The following is a 22,008-nucleotide window of genomic DNA, read 5'->3' on the forward strand; positions in this document are numbered from 1 at the left end:
AAAGGTTTCATCTTGACGAAGACAATTTTAGCATGTTTATCATTTTGTCTAGGAATTTCTAGTTCATTCAGCTATACTCAAACCGCTGCAGCATACATCAAACATGGACTTTTGCGTATTTTTGCCGTAGAGTCGCAGATGGACCGGAGACGTGACGCAGTGGTGTAAACCGGCTCATTTACTTTGAGCACATTGAACGGTGCATCACCTGCACATCTGCCGCAAGGGCCGGAGACGCGACAGAGTTGGTATAACCTTTGTTAACCTTGGAGAGATGCTTACTATGACAGCTTTTTGGTAGAGTGACAAAATGCAGTATTAAGAGCTAATACATGATATAACACGGTCCATGTCTAATGCCGACCTTGAGGTAAAGCACAGCTATAGACACTACTTTCCTCATTTTCCAGGAATTAATTCTGCCTGGGATTATATACACAGTCTCCCACACACCGTGCGACAGAACTGCTGCAATCAGTGTTCCAGAGAAAGCTTAAACTGCTTGCTGGAGATTTTTTTTTTTTCTTTGGGCGATTATAATTTTTCTCATCAGATATGCTATATGCTGGTGAATCTAGAACCAAATCTTTTTTTTTTTATTGCCAGCCAATAGAATTTAGCATTAGTTTACTCTGGATGTCAGTGTCAAGTATGTCGCACACTAACTTCATTCTTCCATTGGCTACTTTATATTGTATTGCTTCAATAGTCTTCATTTGCACGTGTTCAGTCTTTTGTGTTCAGAATGGTTGACTTTATTATTTAGAGCCGCTTTACGATGCTAGTGCTGTGATACAATATACAATGTTTTTTTTTCCCCTTGGGAATTTACTCTTGATCTAAATCGTTTATTGGAATGGGAAACAGGGTGTAACCCTGTTTGTGCGTTCATCACAATGTTGCCTTGCCAACTGTCAAGGCCAAGGAAATGGATGGATGGAGTAATGTGTAGGTAAAAATTGTAATTCGGCTAAAACCTGCTGTGCTTTGGTTATGAAGAGATGGAAGCCGTAATGGAGAAATTGAGGGAGGAATTAGTTATTTTATTACTTGGTTTACGGATCCGCCGCACTTAGATTATTGATTTCTACAATATAAATAAAATACAATATTATAAAAAAACGCAAAATAGCATTAAATTAAATGTAAAAAGCGGTATTAAGTCAAAAGATAAGAGCGCGTGACCCAATTTCTCGCCAAACTCCTACGGAAGTCTGACGGAGCTGCTCCGAGTTGCTCTGTCCCGCCCGTTTCCCTGCTGCTGCGCGCCTTTTTATATTGCAAATACACATTGTAAACCTGTTTACCACATTTTCTTCAGCGCGTTTTGCCGTGACTGGGTGGGTGGGGGAGGGTGCACACTTGAGCGTCAGTTCTGTCCGTCTAAAACACGCTAAATCTACAGTTACTCACCTGCGCGCCGCGTCCCACATCCATTCAAAAGGTTTCATATTGAAATGCACTGTAATTTGGTCTACGTTTTTTCTTATTCTTGGAGGGAAATATTTATAAAATTATGTATGTTTGCAGGTTCTTTATTTTAAGATCCATGATGATTATATTATATTAAACGTGTTTCCCGTACCGTAGCAAACGTGACTATCCCCCGGAGGGGCCGTGGCCTGGGCCAGCGGGGTCCTGCCTATGAAAGGAGGGAAAAAGCAGCAGGAAGCACTTTCTAAATTGAAGTCAATAACACAGCTGTCCATTCTATCAGAGCCAGTCCTCCCACACAGTTTGCTTACAGTCAATAAGAAGTGCTGAGGGTAGGATGCCGATTGAGTTCTCCCAAGTACCACTCCGATGGCAACATGTGTTTGCATGGGATTGTTTAGAGTTTGAGGGAGTGGAGGTGTGACACTGATAGATGTAGATGTTCTATATGAAGTGTATAACCGTTCCTGTTTAGTAGTCCTGCATTAGTTTTACAGCTGGCACTTCAAATGAAATTGTGCCAATGCAGGCACGTCTTGGACACATGCACACACAGGCGTATTTTGCCTTTAATCCTTTTTCTTATGTTAGCACTTCTACATTGCTTTGGGGGATTAAGGGTGGTATGGTTGGCCTACCCTGAGCAGTGCTGGATAAAGATATTACTGCCTTGTAGTGTAGACATCCAGTTAACATGAATTGGCCTGTGTATTGATGCATGTGCCATAACAGACGCATTGTTTCCTGAATATGAAATGGCACTTCCTCACAGCAGGAAAATATTATACATATATAATATACATATAAAGTAATTTACAGAAAATGCATGCCAAACCTGCCATGTATTAGGTGTACACCCGGCGTAGGTGCGTAATGTGCCATTGTTTCTTGTAATTGAGTGTCTGCTTATGATGTCATAAAGCAGACACTATGTTCTTGTATTTTAGGATTGTAGGAGCTTTGACACGTTTCCACTCCTTAACACTTTCACCGATTTCAACCATTTATACCTCTTTACGATTGCTTTCACCGTCTTAGGGGGGCTATTGCTTTTGACATTTTACTTACCGGAATATTTTTCAGTATTTGCAAAAGTAAATTGCTAATGCTAACGCTAATGCTAACCCTAATGCTAACCCTAATGCTAAAAGAATGCTAATGCTAGAAGCATTAGCATTAGCGTCTCTACAGGGAGGAGGGGGTGCAGCCGGGTAACCAAGGCTCTCTCTCTCATTCTCCCTGCTCAGGTCTGCGTTCAGCATGATCTTGTATTTTGTCAGGGCAAACAACTATTTGAGTCGCAAACTACGCAATCATCAACTGTGAATTACTGAGCGTCATTAGTATGCTGCAAAACGCAGCAGAAAACATGAACGTGCGGGAAGGCTGAATATTTTTCAACAAATATTGAACATTTACAACAACACATGTTCTCTGACACACATGTGTTACACACATGCAGTACACACATGAAGTACTTTCACACAAATGCAGTACCTTTTTCCACAATTTTTGCACATTACACTGCTTTACGACTAAACTGCATGTTGTTGTTGTTGTTGTTTTATGGCGGCGGCTGGTATATAAGTGTTGTTGTTGTTGTTGTTGTTTTATGGCGGTTGGCATCCAATTGTTGTTGTTGTTGTTGTTGTTTTATGGCGGTTGGCATCCAAGTGTTGCATTACCGCCAGACTTTATTCCTCAGACTTTGTCGTAGTCCTCAGACTCTGTCATAGTCCGTAAAAGTACTCCTTCCATTGCTTTGGTGTTACAAAGCCCATGAGGTCATGATATGTCTTTGTGACTAGAATAGTTGTTGTTGTTGTTGTTGTTTTATGGCGGTTGGCATCCGAGTGTTGCATTACCGCCAGGTTGTTGTTGTTGTTTTATGGGCATCCAATTGTTGCATTACCGCCAGACTTTATTCCTCAGACTTTTCGTAGTCCTCAGACTCTGTCGTAGTCCGTAAAAGTACTCCTTCCATTGCTTTGGTGTTACAAAGCCCATGAGGTCATGATATGTCTTTGTGACTAGAATAGTTGTTGTTGTTTCAGAGACCAACCGGCTTTATTCCAGGGAGACTCTTCTTCATCTTCCTCTCCTTCTTTGACGTTCGGTGCTTCCACCGTGCAGCTTTATTCTTTAGGCTTCATTCTATAGGCTTTAATATTTCCACTGATGTCGCTGCTTGGTAGCCGTGCGTCTACGAGACTGGGCGAGGACAGGAGACCACCCGCACCCCCATCTCGTCACTCTGATCACTCTGACTCCCCACAAGCAGACCCCCATCACTCCGACTCCCATTTAGCGCCTTTAGCCTGTTTTCTATATCTGCCCAATCAAGCTCCTTTGTTCCAAGGAATCTCCCTGCAGCTTTAGCAATGATCCTGATCCTTTCAGTTCTGCTTTGAGTCTGAGCAGCACAGTTTACAACATCCACCATAAAGAGTACAAAATCCTCTCTATCCACAACCAGGGTATTCTCATTAATTCTGGAACCTGCACACTTGGGACCTCGTATATGTGTTACATTTATTCTTCAGACTTTATTCTGTGTTTCAAAGCCCATGAGTTCAAAGCACGTTCAAACAGACTCAAGCATTCCTTGGAATGAACATTCCATTCCATGGCTCGAAAAGTCTTTATTACACACATTTAGTACTTTTACGCAAGAATGCAGACACTCGCAATGGCTTCAGCCATTGCACATTCTCTAGTTTCATTTGTAGCCATCTTGAGGTTCCATCCAGAGTTATTTTGTAATGTCATAGTAAAACAAAATTATATAGTGGCTAGAGACACATTCACGGGTCACACAAAACATGTATCCAACTTCAAAATGCCTTGATTCAATCTGTAGATTAAAATGAACAAAAAAATGGGTATTAATCTATCTATGCTTTTGCCTTTAGGTTTCAAATAAAATAGTCCAGGAATATAAGCTCTGTCCTATTGAAGTAGAATTAAGCTCTGGGGAGTAGCTCTTCACACACTGATCTCCAGAACTTCTCCAACACTCCTTCTAGAGTTCATGCCCAACAACTCTCCAGCCTAGCCTAGCAACTCTGTACAACCTCTCATTTTGAAAAGCACAAAGAAATTGACAAAAAGCCATGGTTGAAAAATGCTTCTGTCGACTCTTTTCCTCCCCTTTCTTCTACCCTTCTCTCACTCTCTCTGTCAGCACGAGCAGTAGAAATGGCTTTTTCAGTGACTGGGTATGTCATTTAACACGTCAGCAGGATAAGGGGATGAAAAAGGAAGTTGAGACGGATGACGATGACCCTTCCGTGATTGTCCCTTGACCCTAACCTTTTTGTTTTGTGCCATTACAAGTCCTCCTAATGCCCAAATTAAGATAAGATATTCCTTTATTGTCCCACATGGGGAAATTTCATTGGTGCAACGCAGGTAGATACAGAGGTAGATACAGAAGAACAGATCACTTATAGGAAGTCTGAAAAACACTTTCACTAGAAGATCTCCTATAAATAAATAAAAACTCCCATAGACAAATAAATAAATAAATACCATTGCATGTGATCACGACAGTAACTGCACATAATATGTGTCACGACAGCACATAGATTGCACATGAATTTCACAGTAATTGCACATACGACAGAATTGCACATCAGTATTAGGTTAGGTCAGTAACCTAATACTGATGTTAGGTCAGTAACCTAATACTGATGTACAAATTCAATCTAATTCATTATTTTATGCTATAACCATTGTGATTCAGAGGTAGCAGCCAACACAATCAACACAGTATAGAAAATCACACTATTACATTGAAATAAAAAACTACTGCATTTCTTCTGCATAAAAAAAAAAAAAATCTTTAAGTTGACACTAGAGACTAAAAATCATTCCAAAAGATTTCAGAGATCTTCATAGACTTTGGGGCTGAATTGGATAAATCTGATTTACCCATCTTTGTGAAGCACTGAGGCATTGAAAAGTAATTGGGAGGAGGAGAGAGGCGGAGCATTTATTAGGTATAGTTTTTTTTGTCAGATGGAGCGTTGAAAAAAGATTTTGCTCAAGCTACCACACCTTTGGATTTGAAGACGAGCACTCTACTAACTGAGCTATTGTAGTATTTGGAATGTTTTTTTTTTTGTTTTTTTTAAGCAAACAGCCAATATGTCTATAAAGTCAGATTGTCTTTTCAGACCATTTTATTCAACTGTTCAATATTTCACTGCATGTTTTTCCACCGACACCGTGAAAGCAACCGCTGAAGGGGAATTGTATGATATAAGTAATATTACAAATGTAACTCGATATTCATTGACCAGGGGCAATGTAGCTTGTCTCTTAAAAATGAGATTGATTGTAGTTATTGCTCTTATGGATTTTAATAACCAGGCTGTTACAGCCCAATGCAGACGGAGGCTGACTTTTTGAAGCTGCCTTGTGTGGGGACTTTGCCTTTTTGTGAATAAGAGATCCATAACTAATTAATTTTAGTTTTAGCATGGCTAGGTTTGCTGAGACTTGCATATTTTTGTTCCTCCCCCAAACACACCCCTAAATTAATAAACTAATTATGGTGTATATGCCATAATGCAATATGTAAAATATTGTCTAGGCCACTTGCATACCCCCTACTTTCCGTATAAACCATAGCCCATAAAAATGAGTAGACCCAGCTAATGCGTTACCCACTGCATGCCAAATAGGAAGTAGCTTTGGGTTTCAACAGATTCTGATTCCCATTCACTTCTATTGGGAAAAAACAGCCCCCTTCTCTGTAACTGCTGCTGTGAGGCTTGCATTTTTGTCTTAAAATATTTGTATTAAACAGCGCTACATAATCCAAATGTTTTTATTTAGCCATTTTGTTCGTAAATCAAGTTATGAACTATAATATTTGACCAATCAGGTGCCGTGTTTTCCCTGGTTCGGTTTAGCTAGCATTAGCAACAGGTTTGATTGACAGTTGTTAAGTGCCCGCCTCCTTTTGCTCTGCACTGCTCAGACCCGTGGCGTCTGCATAGAAAGTAGCAGTGCGGCAGGAAGGGAGCAAGTACCTTCAACAACCTTGCCCAGGTTGTCACTTTGGTTGCTTTGATACACATTGCGAGTATTTCCAAATAAGGTTTGGTTGCAGATTAGCCTCTATAAACTGCTAGCCGAGAAAGACTTCATTTGAAAACTGCGGTCATAAAGCCTCTCCTAAAGAAGAGCAGTCTTGATGCCGCAGTACTGAGTCATTACCGGCCCGTCTCTAATCTGCCACTTTGGGGCAAAGTCCTTGAAAAGGTTGTTTACCAACAGCTCACAGATTTCCTCTTAATAAACAACTCATTTGATGTTTTTCAGTCAGGTTTTAGACCTCATCACAGCACTGAGACTGCTCTTGTCAAGGTGACAAATGACATCCGCCTGAACACTGACACGGGCAAAGCCTCAGTCTTAATTCTGTTAGATCTGAGTGCTGCTTTTGACACTGTCGATCATGGGATCCTCTTACAGAGACTAGAGGACTGGGTGGGCATCACTGGCACTGCCCTAAACTGGTTAAGGTCCTATCTGGAAGACAGGAAGTACTTTGTTGAAATTGGTAGCTGTGTCTCAGACCACATGACCCTGACCTGTGGAGTGCCCCAAGGGTCAGTCCTGGGTCCCCTTCTGTTCAACCTCTACATGCTGCCGTTAGGTCAGTTGATACGCAGTGAAAATGTGTCCTATCACAATTATGCAGACGACACTCAGATCTATGTTTCACTATCGGCAGGTGACTATGGACCAGTAGATTCACTCTGTCACTGCATCCAACAGATCAGTTTGTGGAGGCAAAACAACTTTCTCCAGCTGAACTCAGACAAGACTGAAATAATCGTTTTTGTCCCACAGAAACAAAGAGAAAGTGTTAGCGGTCACCTCCAGAGTCTCGCTCTAAAACCTACAAACCAAGTTAGAAATCTGGGGGTAATAATGGACTCAGACTTGAACTTTAATAGCCACGTCAAATCAATAACATCAGCAGCTTTTTACCATCTAAAAAACATTGCCAAAATCAAAAATATAGTGTCAAAACCAGATTTAGAGAGACTTATCCATGCGTTTGTCTCCAGTAGATTAGACTACTGTAACGGCCTGCTCACTGGCCTCTCCAAATGAGCTGTAAAACAGCTGCAGTACATCCAGAACGCTGCTGCTCGGGTCCTGACCAGAACCAGGAAGTATGATCACATTAGTCCTGTTCTCAGGTCTCTGCACTGGCTCCTGTGGCTCAGAGAATAGACTTTAAAGCAGCTCTGCTTGTGTACAAGTCTCTCCATGGCCTAGCACCAAAGTACATCTTGGATATGTTAGTGCCATATGAACCATCTCGGACTCTGAGGACCTCAGGGACCGGCCTCCTGCTGGTGCCCAGAGTCAGGACAAAACATGGGGAATCTGCGTTTCAGTTTTATGCAGCTAAAACCTGGAACAGTCTTCCTGAAGATGTGAGACAGGCTTCTACTCTGACAATGTTCAAATCTAAGCTAAAAACAGTTTTGTTTAGCTGCGCATATGACTGAAACAATTTTTTCTTTGCACTCTTCTCTTTTGTTTGTGATTTTATTAGTTTAGAAAATCAGTTGGATTGATAATTTTTAATTTAGCTAATTTTATTGTATTTCTGTTTCTGTAATTTCTTTGTGATTTGAATGCATTTTTCCTGCTGTGTGAAGCACTTTGAATTGCCTTGTGTATGAAATGTGGTCTACAAATAAACTTGCCTTGCCTTGCCTTGCCTTGACGAAACCAAATGCTATGGGTGACGTTGCAGTCCAGCATTCCACAATTTTTTGTATTCTATGGTTCTAACACAGGCGTTTCTGTACAATCAACATTCATAACAAAATGTTTAACTTTTTTTTAAAGTTTAGAGTTTAGTGCTTCGCTTCTCTCGACGTGGAGGGGTAGTGGCTCAACTAAAGATTTTCTTCAGTGTGACTGGGCTCCTTTTCTCTAAGGGAGCATCTAGCCATCCTGTCGTGGAAACTCAATTTAAACCTCTTGTCTCCACTATCTTGTCATTTTGGTCATGACCCAAACCTCATGACCATTGGTGATTGCTGTAAATGAACCATTTTGGCCCATTTAAGCGATCCAAAGCAGACCTTTAAAAGTCTAGCTTCCAAAGGGGACAAATTGTCGCGAGAGGTTTGGACAAGAGAGAAGACTCTCTGACTTGCGCTGACTTGCGGCACTTTCAGCAAGACCCAAAATATTGTATTTCCAGTGCACAATACATCTAACATTATCCAAACCTAATGTAATACATGAAGAGACATCAACAGTGCCATAGAGGGCACAGAACTGAAATACATTTCGAAAAAGCTGATTTCAAACCGAAAATACCTCGAACAAACTTGGAATTACTGCTGAGATTTTGTGAATTGCTGAGATAGGCCTTATAAAGAAAATGTATAATTCAGTAAGATTACATTCTTTACATTTCTAAAACTACTACTTAGACACAATTACAATTCAACATGTAAATATTTCCGCTCAACACAATATCCCATTGTGCCGGTGTCCAAGCGCATCCACAAAGCAGGTGCCTAGGGAGAGGGTTAGAACACACGCTGGTCAGATTGTCAGTCGGCACTAAGGCCACTGCAAAGTCCAGGAAGAGCCTGGCGCATCTACCCACTGATCAAGAGCGAGTTTTAACACTAAAAGCTTTTGTCGGGTTTTGTCTGGGACAATTGGTTTAGCAAAAGCTAAAATCTAGTGGGTCCGAGACTGGGTCCATCGTTGAAGATACAAAGCGCCACACATAAGGTGGAGGCGTCGACGAGAGAGCCGTCGTAAAAGATACATACACTCAGCACAAACGTGTGCAGAGGCAGATAGCGCGCGGACGTCTAGGGATGGTCAGACATGAGAAAGAATCGATCTAGAAGCGATGTGCTCATCCTGGAAAAGCCTGTCACGCTGGTAATGTCAAATAAATATGAGAGAGTGTCTGGAGTGTCTGCCAGTGTGGTATTACAGATTTGGTTTTCCATCTGACGGATCACTAAGCACGGACAAAATATTTGATTCATTTCAGCAAAACTGTTAAATTGAATGAATAGAAATGAATGTTTTGTGATTTCTGTCATGTCTTTGTGATTTTAATGCATCTTTTTTCCTGTTGTGTGAAGCACTTTGAATTGCCTTGTGTACGAATTGTGCTCTACAAATAAACTTGCCTTACATTTTTTTCAGAAAACATTTTTTATGATTGGAAAAAACCTGCGTCAGAGCAAAATACATTTCACAATTAAAGGGATCTTGACATAGCGCCCTCTAAGAAAATCGGTCTAGGGGACCATGATCAGTCCAAATGTGCCTGACTACTGACCCAGGGCTTCCTTATTAGATGTATGCTCTCATGTTGCTTACATTTCTTAATCCAACCCTCTTAAACATGCCCTAATATCCTTTTCTTCACCTGTTTGTTCTGTAGGCAGCCATCATCAATTATGTATTGATGAAAAAAAAACTCATTAATGAGCATCAGACGGTTTAATGGTGGTGATCATGCTTGTTTTCCTGGCCATTAATTGCCCCGAGCGTGGTAGAAGCTGTTTGACTTCTTCTCAGCCTGCCACTAGCAGACAGCAGTCAGCCACTGACAGTGATGTATGGGACCCCCAAAGTCACATTGATCAAACTGGAAGTGTCTGCACACACAGACCTGCACTGGCTAGAGGCTGGAGTTTGGATGGAATGTTATCTCAATACATGACCTCGTAGAAAGAAAAGAAAAAAAAAAAAAAAAGAAAATGTTTTGACGTTTCGACGTCCATCCGAAAGTAATTTTCAATTTGCAAAACTGGACTTTATACAAACAAACGGCTCACCACTCTGTCTTGAGTGATTCCTGTAAGTCCACTGGTCCCTCCTGACAACCGTAATCATGATCTGGTGACAAACGGGGTCTTGGGAATGTTATAGGTTTTGTTTACACAGCCCACTGCGCAGCATGCGCTTTTGTCCTCACGATGACGGTCTTCTTTTCCACCTGTGGAAGTGGTGGAAAAGCCAGGTCTCATAATTGCATTGGCTTACATTGTTAGGCCAACAATTATACTTGGTTTCTTTGAGCATGTGCTTTGGTAAAGACGGAAGTTTTGCCTACTGTGATCTTCAGATTTTTGTGCATATTCACACTGCTAAGTAAATGATGTGGCTCCAGTTCTTAAACCTGGCCTATTGGCAGGTTTACTTCAATGATGGCAAATGGCTTTCTGTCATTTTCTGTGCAGCCATTGTGTAGGCACAAGCTAAAATGCATATATTTTTTGTCCAAGTGTTTTGCCCTCTCGTATTTCTGTCAACTCTGTTGACAATCCCAGCGTTTATGAGATTACCAGAGCCCATTTGTGCACCTGTGGGAGCCATCTTGGCTCAGAGGAGGCCTCTACTGGGAACCATCTGGGCTCAATAGAAAGCAGTTTCCACTATTCCTAGTGCTTTTAGAATTGTCACCAAGATATTTAACCAACTAGTTCAATTGTGAGGTTCTTTGTTTGACTTTAGATTGTGTTGTGCTCTTGTGCTCAACATTTTTTGTGCTCAACATTTTTTGTGCTCAACATTTAACAATTTTATAAACCGTGTTTGCTATCAGGTATAGCTGTGTTTCAAAAAACCCTGTTTAACAAATTCTTAAGTCATAAAATGCAGGAAAATACAGGATTACTCCAACATTCATAAACCGATCGAAATTCAAGTTTGAGTAATATAAGGAAGTGATAATTATGTCTCATTTAATAACTTTAACATTAAAAAGAATGTTTGGCAGGGATTACATCTATGGTCAGACAATGGACCTGTCCATGATGATAGGCTACACACTGAAAGCAGCTGGAGCAGGGCGTGTAGTGAGTGCCAAAGCCCCCAGGCTCACATGTTGATGCTTCAGATGACTCTTGTACAGTACCTTATATATTGCGGCTACAGTGAAAACTGACCACATAGAACTTCCCCTATAATAATAATTATGAAGAAAATTGCACTCATGGGTACTGTCTATAGGCTACTTAAGTCTTGCCTGACCCGCCAGCCCCGCCCACATTCTGTTCGAATGCGTAAGGGTCTGGAATCCGAGCAGGGCTCAAAGCGCGGTATTGGGTATACAAAAAGTATGGTATTAGCAAAGCTTCTTTTTTCATTTTATTAATACAATATTTTTGTTTGGACCGAGTTTATGCAGTTTACAAACTTCGGTCTCTTCAGATTTCCCTTCTGACTGCACAGCTAAGCAGCCGTAGTTTTAATCGCTTGACTTCTCCCCATCTCTTCAGCACACCTGCCCTCTCACTTTCTCGCTGACGGAGGCTTTAGAGAAGGAAATCAATTGACCCCTCCCCCCTTTCCTCCGCGTCCATCACTTATGAAACAAAACGTAATGAATACATAATTAGCCTGAATAGGCACAATTTGGTTACAGTCATTATGGGCAATATTGTGAAAATCTTTCCCACTTTGTCAGCATGTTGGCCATTTCAGTCCCTCAGTTTGTTCACTTGAGACTTCAATTTGGCCGTTTGCTAATTACAAATCATTTACATTACAGCAAGGTGATGAGTATATTTAGAATCTTTAAGTAAAAGGGCAAATACAATACTAATAAGGAACGGTTTGTATTTTCTATTGGGCACCAATTGTAACTGATGTATTACAATTCTCAATCATATCTGAACCACATTTCATATTTTCTTGTTACAGGTAGAGGTTGAAGTAGAGAGCATGGACAAAGCTGGTAACTTCATTGGCTGGCTGCACATCGAAGGCACCAATCTCTCTGTGGCGCTGGTTGAAAATGCACTTTCCAAGGTCCACTTCACTGCAGAGCGTAGTGCCTACTACAAAACTCTGCTGTCAGCGGAGGAGGCTTGCAGGCAAAGAAAAGAGAAGGTAAGTCTCATTGTAATATAATAAAAGCTCTGATATAACGTTGTTTTTTTTAGAACAGGCCTCAAAGTTTTTTCCATCACACCAAAAGACCCTAACCTTGATAACTAGAGCAGAAACACTTTGTTGTGCTTTTGTACACTTTTAGTTGACCTCGCTATCAAATTTGTCTGGCTATGGAAGAGTTTTTTCTTAACTGGTGTGGTGACTTAATTACATACACAAAAAGGCTTTCGATTGATGCATATCATATAGTGCTTTGTTACGACACTCAAAATCCCTTAACACTGCATTCATTCTTTCCCCTCACCACAAAATCAAAAAATAGATACATATATTTTTTAAATTGTTATTTTTTTAATTAAAAAAAATATCAATACTGTGACTCAGTATCGATACGGAGTCCGATGTATCGCTGTATCGATATTTTGAACACAGCCCTAATACAGTATGCAATGACATGAGCTAGGATTGGCCCTCTTTCTAGACCGATAAAATGCAGACAATGCAAACAATGGGTGTACAGTATAGTTCTAACTAGGCCTTAGCTCTTTAGGGTTTTCTTGATAGAGTGCGTCTAGTCTTGCTCTAGTCTGACCTTGGCCTGCATTATTGTTATGGCCCTGCTTTTCATCCCGACCATGTGCCACACCAGCTGCCACTATATTCCTAAATTATGTTAGGTTTTGGGCACGAGGAAGTTAAAATTATTTGTCATAATCTATTACATTAAATGTTTTGTGGTAATTCTGGTGGAGTGAGTTTGTCGCGCTCATCCAACTTGAGGGACTGCACTTCGATTCTCACTCCAACCGACTCTTTTATGTTGCTTCCCCGGGCAACGCACTTCACCCGTCTCTGGGCTTTAAAACACTTTTGTATTAACTCTCTGGTCACCTCGGGACCCTTGAGGGGTCCCTTTGAGCATTTTTTTTTTTTTTTCAAACCTCAATATTTCTGTGTTTGGGTCAGTCTCATAAAACTTGGTAGCATTTTTATATTTGAATATTTATGATACTATGTTTTTTCAATATCACATGAGCTTGAACTGTTACTGCGTTTTGATTGGGAGAGGTCACCTTTGGGACTCTCGAGGATCCCCATTTTTAAACGGCCATAAAAAACACAGATTTTTTTTTTAAAAACTTTGTATATATGATGCATATTTTTACTCAATAATGCCATATTGCCTTAAAAGTGGCATTTTTTCCAACATTAAAAGTATGAAGTGGACAACTTGAGCTTTTATTACAGCCTAGTACAGGGCTTTCCAATTATATTTTCCAGGGGGGCCATCTTTTTCAGATTCTATGCCGGTATAATGGCCTCACCGCAAACCCAGAGCTAGGTTTCTTTCACAGGTTTGTCACAGCCACGGCAGCAGCAGCCTCGTTGTGTTGCGCATTTTGCCACTAGTGACTCTTGTGACGCCAAAGAGAAATTTTCAGATGCACGTTTAAAAAAAACTCCTTCTCCTCTGTTATACTACATTTACTCCTCAGGTACAAAATAGTGGTTATAACAGATGTGGTGAGATTGATTAAAAAAAAAAACAAATAGCACAAACTTTCTGTTCTGCATTGCTGCTCTGGATAATGCACTAACTTTATGTTTCTCCTTACTTGAGGACAGGCCTACACATGCTTATTGTATGGCATTGTATTGTGGTAATCTTTCAACATTAAAGATAAATAAACTCAGTCAAATGTATTTATTTTGCTTTTTTTTTAATATATATATTTTAATTATTATGTTACTGTGTCAGCAACGTAAAGGGATTGTCGGCAAACGACATAACTTATACAATAATGTTAATTATTGGTAATACAATAATTAACTACTAATTAAGTACTCTTTGTTACTTTTATAACACCGTAGTGCAGTAACGTCACAAGTTAGTTACACGTTAGTAAGTTTAAAAAAAAATAGTTTGGTATGCGTAGAAACAAAATAGATGAAGAGAACTGAGTTTTAAAAGTAGAAAGTATTTTTTTCTCTTATGTATACGCTTATGTTTATTATGTACTTTTAAGGCTATGGTCTTATAAAGTAAAACAATATGCATCATATATACAACGTATGCATAGAATAGAAGTAGATGAGAAAGTAGGAAAAAAAAAAATATTGGTGAATTTTATTGCTATTAAAAAGTAGGGACCCTAAGATGAAATGTGTGACTTTTTTAAGGTGACCAGAGGGTTAAATAAACCATACCTGCCATATAAACACATGTCTTGTCATGTTAAATGCAACCTCTGCCCTCTGCCCATTCTTAACACCGCTATCAATTTCACTTTGTGGCAGTCCTTTGCAACAGTTAGACACATAGGCTTTCAGCACAAGGATTTCACTTGAGCTTACCTGAGTGTGAACAGAGGCAGAAAGAACCCAGGGTTGTGCATAATCATCAAAACCTTTTTCATACAACGTTTAGTCTCTGTGAATGCAAACTATGCAATTTACAGACAGGAGTAAGGACTAGGCACTCTAATTAACCCTCAGAGACCATTGAAGGAAAAGCATCCGGTTGGAATTTTTCCCGTCTTTCTTTTGAAGTGGTGCCTTGCCCTAACAGTCTGTAAAATGAGGATAGGATTTTTTTATTTTTTTAATGTATTGACCTTTATTTAACCAGGTGGCTGAGATTGAGATATCTTTTTCAAGGGTGAGCAGATGACGTATCTCCAAGTCTCTTCTGACAACTGACTCTCTGTGCCCTTCTGCCACCTCTCTGTGGTGGATGAGGAAGGCGTGCATTAAAGCCCAACCGATATGGATTTTTTTTGCACCCAACACCAATGCAGATTTTTTTATTTTTTAAGGATTTTTTTATGTTTGTGGGCTTTATTTGACAGGCCAGTGCCGTGTGAAATGGGGATGAAAGTGAGGAATGACATGCAGTAAATTGTTGAAAGCCAGAATTCACGTGGCGGCACACCATTTGATCATGCCGTCATTGTGAATGAGACTGTGCTCTCAAATGACCTTCCTGGTAAAAAAAAAAAAAGAAAAAAGGCCTCTCAATGATGTAGCTACACTTAAATAACACAAACACCTGTTCCCAAACATAAATACACTGGGACTCCTGAACTTTGATTCAGGTTGCCTCCATTAGCTTTTCCTATCGATGTTAACACTGACGTTCGCTTTTGCCCTTCGATCAAAAATAGAGTGAACCATGGCCTGTCACAATAATCACTGTATCGACTGATCGTTACATAACTGAAAACTGGAACTGTATTTTTGGGGGCTCAACATCTATCATGTGCACAAAAAAGGACATTATTTATATGGAATGGAATAGATGTGTGGAAATAAAAATAGATGTTTCCTAACGATGCTGCCACTGCATTTCTTTTGCCTGACCCGCCAGCCCCGCCCACATTCTGTTCGAATGCGTAAGGGTTTGTTAAGTAGTCTGTCAAAACGTGTTGTGAATGGCTGGTCAGGCAAGCATTTCTCACTGCTACAATAGGGTGTGAGGAGTAAGAATCAGTTTGTTTTTACAAGTGCTCATTAAATGTTGTTGTCCTGCAGTGACCAAAGGCACACCATTGGGTTGATGCTTGCTGAGGCACCAAACTGAGGCACCAAACTGAGCCAACCAAGTTTTAGCCTAAATTGATGGGAAGGAATGACACTTTTCTTGTAAATAGTGGAACCAAAATTAGGATTTGTGTGTATATGAAACTTGGAGTATTATTTTTCTTTTTTAGTTTAAGATCGAATAAAAGCCCACTATTTCAAAATGTTTTTTTAATCTATGTTTTGGGGAGAGCTAATTTACTGGTTTTATACGGGTTGTGACCGCCAGGGGGCATTGGTAAGAATGCACTGGGAGAGATGATCCAGGGTTTTCTCTTTATTAAAGATTTCAGTCAAATAATACTGGTGGTTGGTATTTACAGAGCAGTTATTAATCATGTAAATACGTGTGTGGTTCTGTAATATAAACAAGGAGAACATAAATTATAATAAAATCTGTAAAACAATAACATATAATGCACAAATATACATGAGCTCCGTCGGAGCTACTGCTGTTAGCGCTTAGCTCGAGGCACTTAGCATTCACAAACACAAAACAAGGTAAATATATAACTTTAACTACACTATTAAACAATTCGAATGACATGCAACACTTTATACAATCATGGAACAAATGGTGTGTCTATGTCTACTTTCGTTTCTAACAAATACTCACTTTTTATCACGCACACCAAACTACAACCACAAGCTCTACACGATGTGGGGGAAAACAACTAAAACTCTGCAAACACGTAGCATCCTCAACCTAACTTGCCTATGCTAACGCGTGATTGGCTACTCGACCTGTCAATCAGGCACCTGGCAGAAACGGGGCGGGTCCTTCGTCACAGCCGCCCCCTAATTTGTCCAGCAAATTTGAGACCTAAGAAGGACGCACAGTTTCAAAGTCAGTGTCTGGGATGGCGGGTAGGGCTACAAGGCGTGCAACGGGCCTGGTGTAGGTCTTATCTTTGATTCGGACTTCAGCTGCACGAACCCTTCCATCCTTCCCAGGAAGAGCTTTGGTGACCAGTCCAATTGGCCAGAGGGCTCTCGGTAGCTGAGGGTCCATCACCATGACCGTGGTCCCGAGTTGCAGCTGTGCTGGGTCCTTGTGCCATTTGGAGCGGGTTTGAAGGGTTGGGAGGTAGCACCGGATAAAGTGTGCCCAGAACTGGTCTGCTAACATTTGACTGTGCCTCCAGCGGCGTCGACTTAAAGGCTCTGCATCCTCATAAACAGCCTGTGGTAGGGAGGAGTCGCGCCGCCCCATGAGAAGCAGATTAGGGGTCACGGGGTCTGGGTCTGCCCCATCTGTCGAAACATAACCCAGGGGCTTGGAGTTCAAAATCCCTTCAACCTCTGTGAGAACAGTCCTCAGGACTTCTTCTGGAACAGACTGAGACTGGATGGTGGCATAAAGTGCGACTTTGACCGATCTCACTTCCCTTTCCCACACACCCCCAAAATGTGGGGCACTTGGCGGGTTAAACTTAAACCGGATCTGGTGCTTGGCCAAATGATCACGGAGTTCAGGTTGTAGGGCTTCAAAGGCCTCTCTGAGCTCCCGCTCTCCTCCTTTGAAGTTTGTCCCCTGATCAGACAGGAGTTCAGCTGGTTTGCCTCTTCTGGCAATGAATCTGCGGAGTGCCATGAGAAACGAATCGTGGTCTAAACTGGAGAGAATATCTAAGTGCACGGCTCGTGTTGTCAAGCACTTAAATATAATACCCCATCTTTTCTCCAGACGACGGCCCACCTTGACAGTGAAAGGTCCAAAACAGTCCACACCAGTAGAAAAGAAGGGCGGCTTAAACAGTCTCAACCTCGCCTCTGGCAGATCTGACATCTTGGGCACAGTTGGCATTGCTCTCCATCTTTGGCACTCTGGGCATGAATGCTGGTGTCTTTTCACTGCCTCTCGCCCCCGGAGTATCCAATACTTCCGCCTTAGTTCGGCAAACAGGCGCTCTGAGCCTGGGTGACGTAGGGCAATGTCTGTGTCCTTGATGATGAGCTGGGTAACTCGGTGATGGGGATTTAAGACCACAGGGTGAATGGACTCCGGTTGTAGTTGACTGCAGCGCCTTAGCCTCCCACCAACTCTAATAAGCCCTGCAGTGGGATCAAATTCTGGGGACAGGGTCAACAGCCGACTAGCAGAGGCAACTGGCTTGTTACTGCTCAGCAAGTTGTACTCATCTGGAAAACTATCCTGTTGGGCTTGCTGTAGGATCTCCCTCTCTGCCTTCTGATGGTCTGCAGCAGAGGGAGCGGCCTGGCCAGGTGCCGCCCCGTGATAGGACGATGCGACCATGTTTATGAGTTCAGTGAAGGAGGAGCACTGGTCCTCCTGTAACTGTCGTGTGGTCTTGGCAACTGTGGTGGCAAGGCAGGAGATGGTAGGTTTTCTTAGTTCAGGATCATCCTGAGGTTCTTCTTTGGCTGGTTGCATGGACCAGGTCTCTGGTGGCTGCTGTAGGAAGGCTGGCCCATGTTTCCACCTTCCGCTGTTAGACAACTCCTGCAAGGTTTTACCACGAGTGACATCATCGGCTGGGTTCTGTGCTGTATTCACATACCTCCAACTCAGCGGGTCTGTTAGCTCCTGGATCTCGGCCACTCGTGTTCCCACAAACACCTTAAAACGACAGGAGTCTGACTGTAACCAGGTGAGGACGGTGGTGGAGTCGGTCCAGAGGATAACACTGTTGATTGGCACGGTCAGCTCGCGTTGCAGGAGTGTAGAGAGCTGGGCAGCTGTCAGTGCCGCACAGAGCTCCAGCCTGGGCATAGACTGTTGCTTTTTGGGGGCAACTCTGGATCGAGCAGTGAGTCTTTTCTCTGTGCTACGAAGATTGGCCAGCACAGCCTCCTTTGGGGCTTGAAGCTGTGGCATGTTCTTTACTCTGAGGAGGGGAGTGGCATATCGCTGGACACCATCGATATTCACACGTGTGGTTTTATCCTCCAGCAGCTGTATTGCTTCCTGATCCTGCCTGGATCGCACCACCAGCTTTTCACTGCGATAGGGGGGGATGTCTAATTGCCACAACTTCTCCACATTCTGGAGTATTTCAGCAGAGGATGACATGGTGGAGAGGTAAAGGCACTGCTGAGAGGTAGATGGGTGTTTGGCATTCTTAATCGGCCCCTGAAGTGTCCAGCCTAACCTTGTTCTCACAGCAGCGGGTCCCCCAGGACGTCCGAGGCGCACAGGGGCAACTGGAGTGATGAGGTGAGGGTAATCAGAGCCTATCAACAATAGGGGGCGTACTCTGTTCATTGCTGGGAGTGGCAGACCTCTGAGGTGTCTGTACTTTCGCTGGAGTGCCTCCACTGAGTATGTGTGTTCAGCTAAACTCAGTGGCTCAGCAGTAAATGCACCTTTAATGGCAAACGTCTTCATTGGCTGGTCTGCAGGGGAAATGGTGAATGACACTGCTGCACCATGCATGACCTTGATGTCTTGTCTAACAGTTCTGAGGGCAAGGTCTTCTGGCTCACCAATGAGTTTGAGTGTTTGGGCTGCAGCAGGAAGCAGAATAGTCCGCTCTGATCCGTCATCAAGCACTGCATACGTCTCTAGTGAATTCTCACCATTGCGGAGCAGCACCCTGCTAATCTTTAACAGGACTTGGTTGCAGCCAGAACGTCTGTCAAGGTACAAAACTTCATTGGTTGAGCTGACGGGGCTTAATGGTGTCTCAAAGGGCTTTGCATTAACGTCATGTAGGGTCTGCAGGTGTTTTCCTTTGCACTTTGGGCATGTGACTTTCAAACGACATTGGGCAGCCTGATGTGAACGTGCGCAGCGCCAGCACCTTCTGTTAGACTTGATCCACGCCGTTCTCTGATCCACTGTTAACAGGGCAAAATTACCACACTGGTCAAGGTAGTGTAGTGTATTGACACAATATGGGCAAAAAGGGGACTTCTTGGGAGTGACTGTTGTCTGCTCTGCTGGCGGGGGATCACTGGGCTTGTTTCCTGTATGAAAGATGTTAGTGTTTCTGCTGCTCTTATTGTCATGGTGCCGAGCTGACTTGGGTACACTGCTACTCCTTACTTCACTGTGTAATGACTCAAACACTGTCTCTTGTATCTTCAGCTCATAATTGAGCCAATCGGAGAAGTGCAGAAGGCTGGGAATTGTGACACGCATGGGGTAAAGGAACCTTTTAAACTCAGCTCTCATATCTTGTGGCAGCTTAGATAATAAACGTGTCACATGTGACCCGCAGCAGAGTTCTGTCTGTCCACTTTCACCTAGCTGTTCCAACAAGCCCACCAGCGCTCTCACCCTCAGTGCAAAACGCTCAAAGCCCAGGGTGTCTCCACGAGCTATGTTTGGGGACTCCATCAGGTCTGCAATCTTCCTGAGTGCTAACAAGTGGGGCTGGCCATAACGCTCAGTTAAACTGGCCATTGTGTCTGTATATGGCTGCTGTGAGTTGATATATGAATCGGCAATAAGCAAGGCATCTTCGTGCTTTAAGTGGTCTAACAGTATTTGATACTTAAAGCGTTCAGTGGCGTCTTCAGGCAGAAGATTCTCCAGGGCCACCTTGAGCCTGGCAAACTCTCTTGGATCACCCTTTGTGAATGAAGGGATTGTAGGCTTAGGGCCGCGATACACCACCTCATGTTTAGGAGGAGGCAGGGGTCTGGTGTGCTCTGACTCACGTCTGGGTGGAGTATAGGGGCTGCCATACTCTGGCGTCGGCACAGGAGATGGGGAGTGGTGTGTATCTGCAACATACCTTGGCGGATCTTGTGGGGTAGTTCTCATGTCCCTTAGCAGCTCCGTGAGTTCAGACACCATCCTTTGTGGTGGCGGTGATAGTGGCCTTTCAATGAACTCATCTGTTACAGGAGGGGGAGGAGGTGGCCAGTACTCAGGATCTGTAGGCAACATAAAGTTCACAGCTTGTGCAGGCGGAGCAGAGAGCAGAAGCTGACTGTGATCCTGGCTCAAAGGTGCACGTAGGCCTTGTGGTGGAGCAGGGGCTGGCATCGGGATGAATCGTTGGGATGAGAACTCTCTTGCATCAAGGCGCCTTTGCATGTCCATCATCTGTCTTTGCATACTATGATTGTCGTTAAGCACTCGGTGTAACAATGCTAGAGTGTCAGATGTTTCTTCTGCAGCTGGTCTCTGCCTGGGCGTGACTGGTGTACTTACAGGTAAACGCAGGGAATATTCAGCAGCATATGGATCCATAGCTCTGGCTCCTTCTAGTTCACTCCAGTCAGCAGGCTGTGGAGGTGTGAGAGACGTCGTCCTGGCAATTCTCCCCACCGATCTCTCCACGCTGGGATATGGTTGTTGCTGCTCATATGCATTGAGAGCAGCTTGCTGTGCAGGGGTGGACATGTAGTCCTGCATCCAAACAGGTGGTCTTCTGTCTCGGCGTGGCCGAGCACCTGCATCGTGTAGAAGGTGACTCTGGTCTGAATACATCTCTATTTATTCCACGGTGGCCTCACTTGTCCCGGGTTTCGGCACCATTTGTTTTGGGGAGAGCTAATTTACTGGTTTTATACGGGTTGTGACCGCCAGGGGGCATTGGTAAGAATGCACTGGGAGAGATGATCCAGGGTTTTCTCTTTATTAAAGATTTCAGTCAAATAATACTGGTGGTTGGTATTTACAGAGCAGTTATTAATCATGTAAATACGTGTGTGGTTCTGTAATATAAACAAGGAGAACATAAATTATAATAAAATCTGTAAAACAATAACATATAATGCACAAATATACATGAGCTCCGTCGGAGCTACTGCTGTTAGCGCTTAGCTCGAGGCACTTAGCATTCACAAACACAAAACAAGGTAAATATATAACTTTAACTACACTATTAAACAATTCGAATGACATGCAACACTTTATACAATCATGGAACAAATGGTGTGTCTATGTCTACTTTCGTTTCTAACAAATACTCACTTTTTATCACGCACACCAAACTACAACCACAAGCTCTACACGATGTGGGGGAAAACAACTAAAACTCTGCAAACACGTAGCATCCTCAACCTAACTTGCCTATGCTAACGCGTGATTGGCTACTCGACCTGTCAATCAGGCACCTGGCAGAAACGGGGCGTGTCCCTCGTCACAATCTATGATAAAGA

General features: G+C 42.6%; 1 protein-coding gene across 1 annotated transcript in view; it reads left to right on the top strand.

The window, feature by feature from the left end:
- Positions 1-22,008, top strand: part of snd1 (staphylococcal nuclease and tudor domain containing 1) — a 133,936-nt gene that overhangs the window by 65,546 nt on the left and 46,382 nt on the right. Inside the window, exon 17 of the mRNA XM_072455076.1 lies at positions 12,160-12,348. Within this exon, the coding sequence (XP_072311177.1) occupies positions 12,160-12,348 (189 nt within the window). The remainder of the gene's footprint in view (positions 1-12,159; positions 12,349-22,008) is intronic.

Source organism: Eucyclogobius newberryi, unplaced genomic scaffold (genome assembly GCF_026437365.1).
Source record: "Eucyclogobius newberryi isolate DKJ021-1_F unplaced genomic scaffold, fEucNew1.0.hap1 SCAF_2, whole genome shotgun sequence".
Taxonomy (NCBI): Eukaryota; Metazoa; Chordata; class Actinopteri; order Gobiiformes; family Gobiidae; genus Eucyclogobius; species Eucyclogobius newberryi.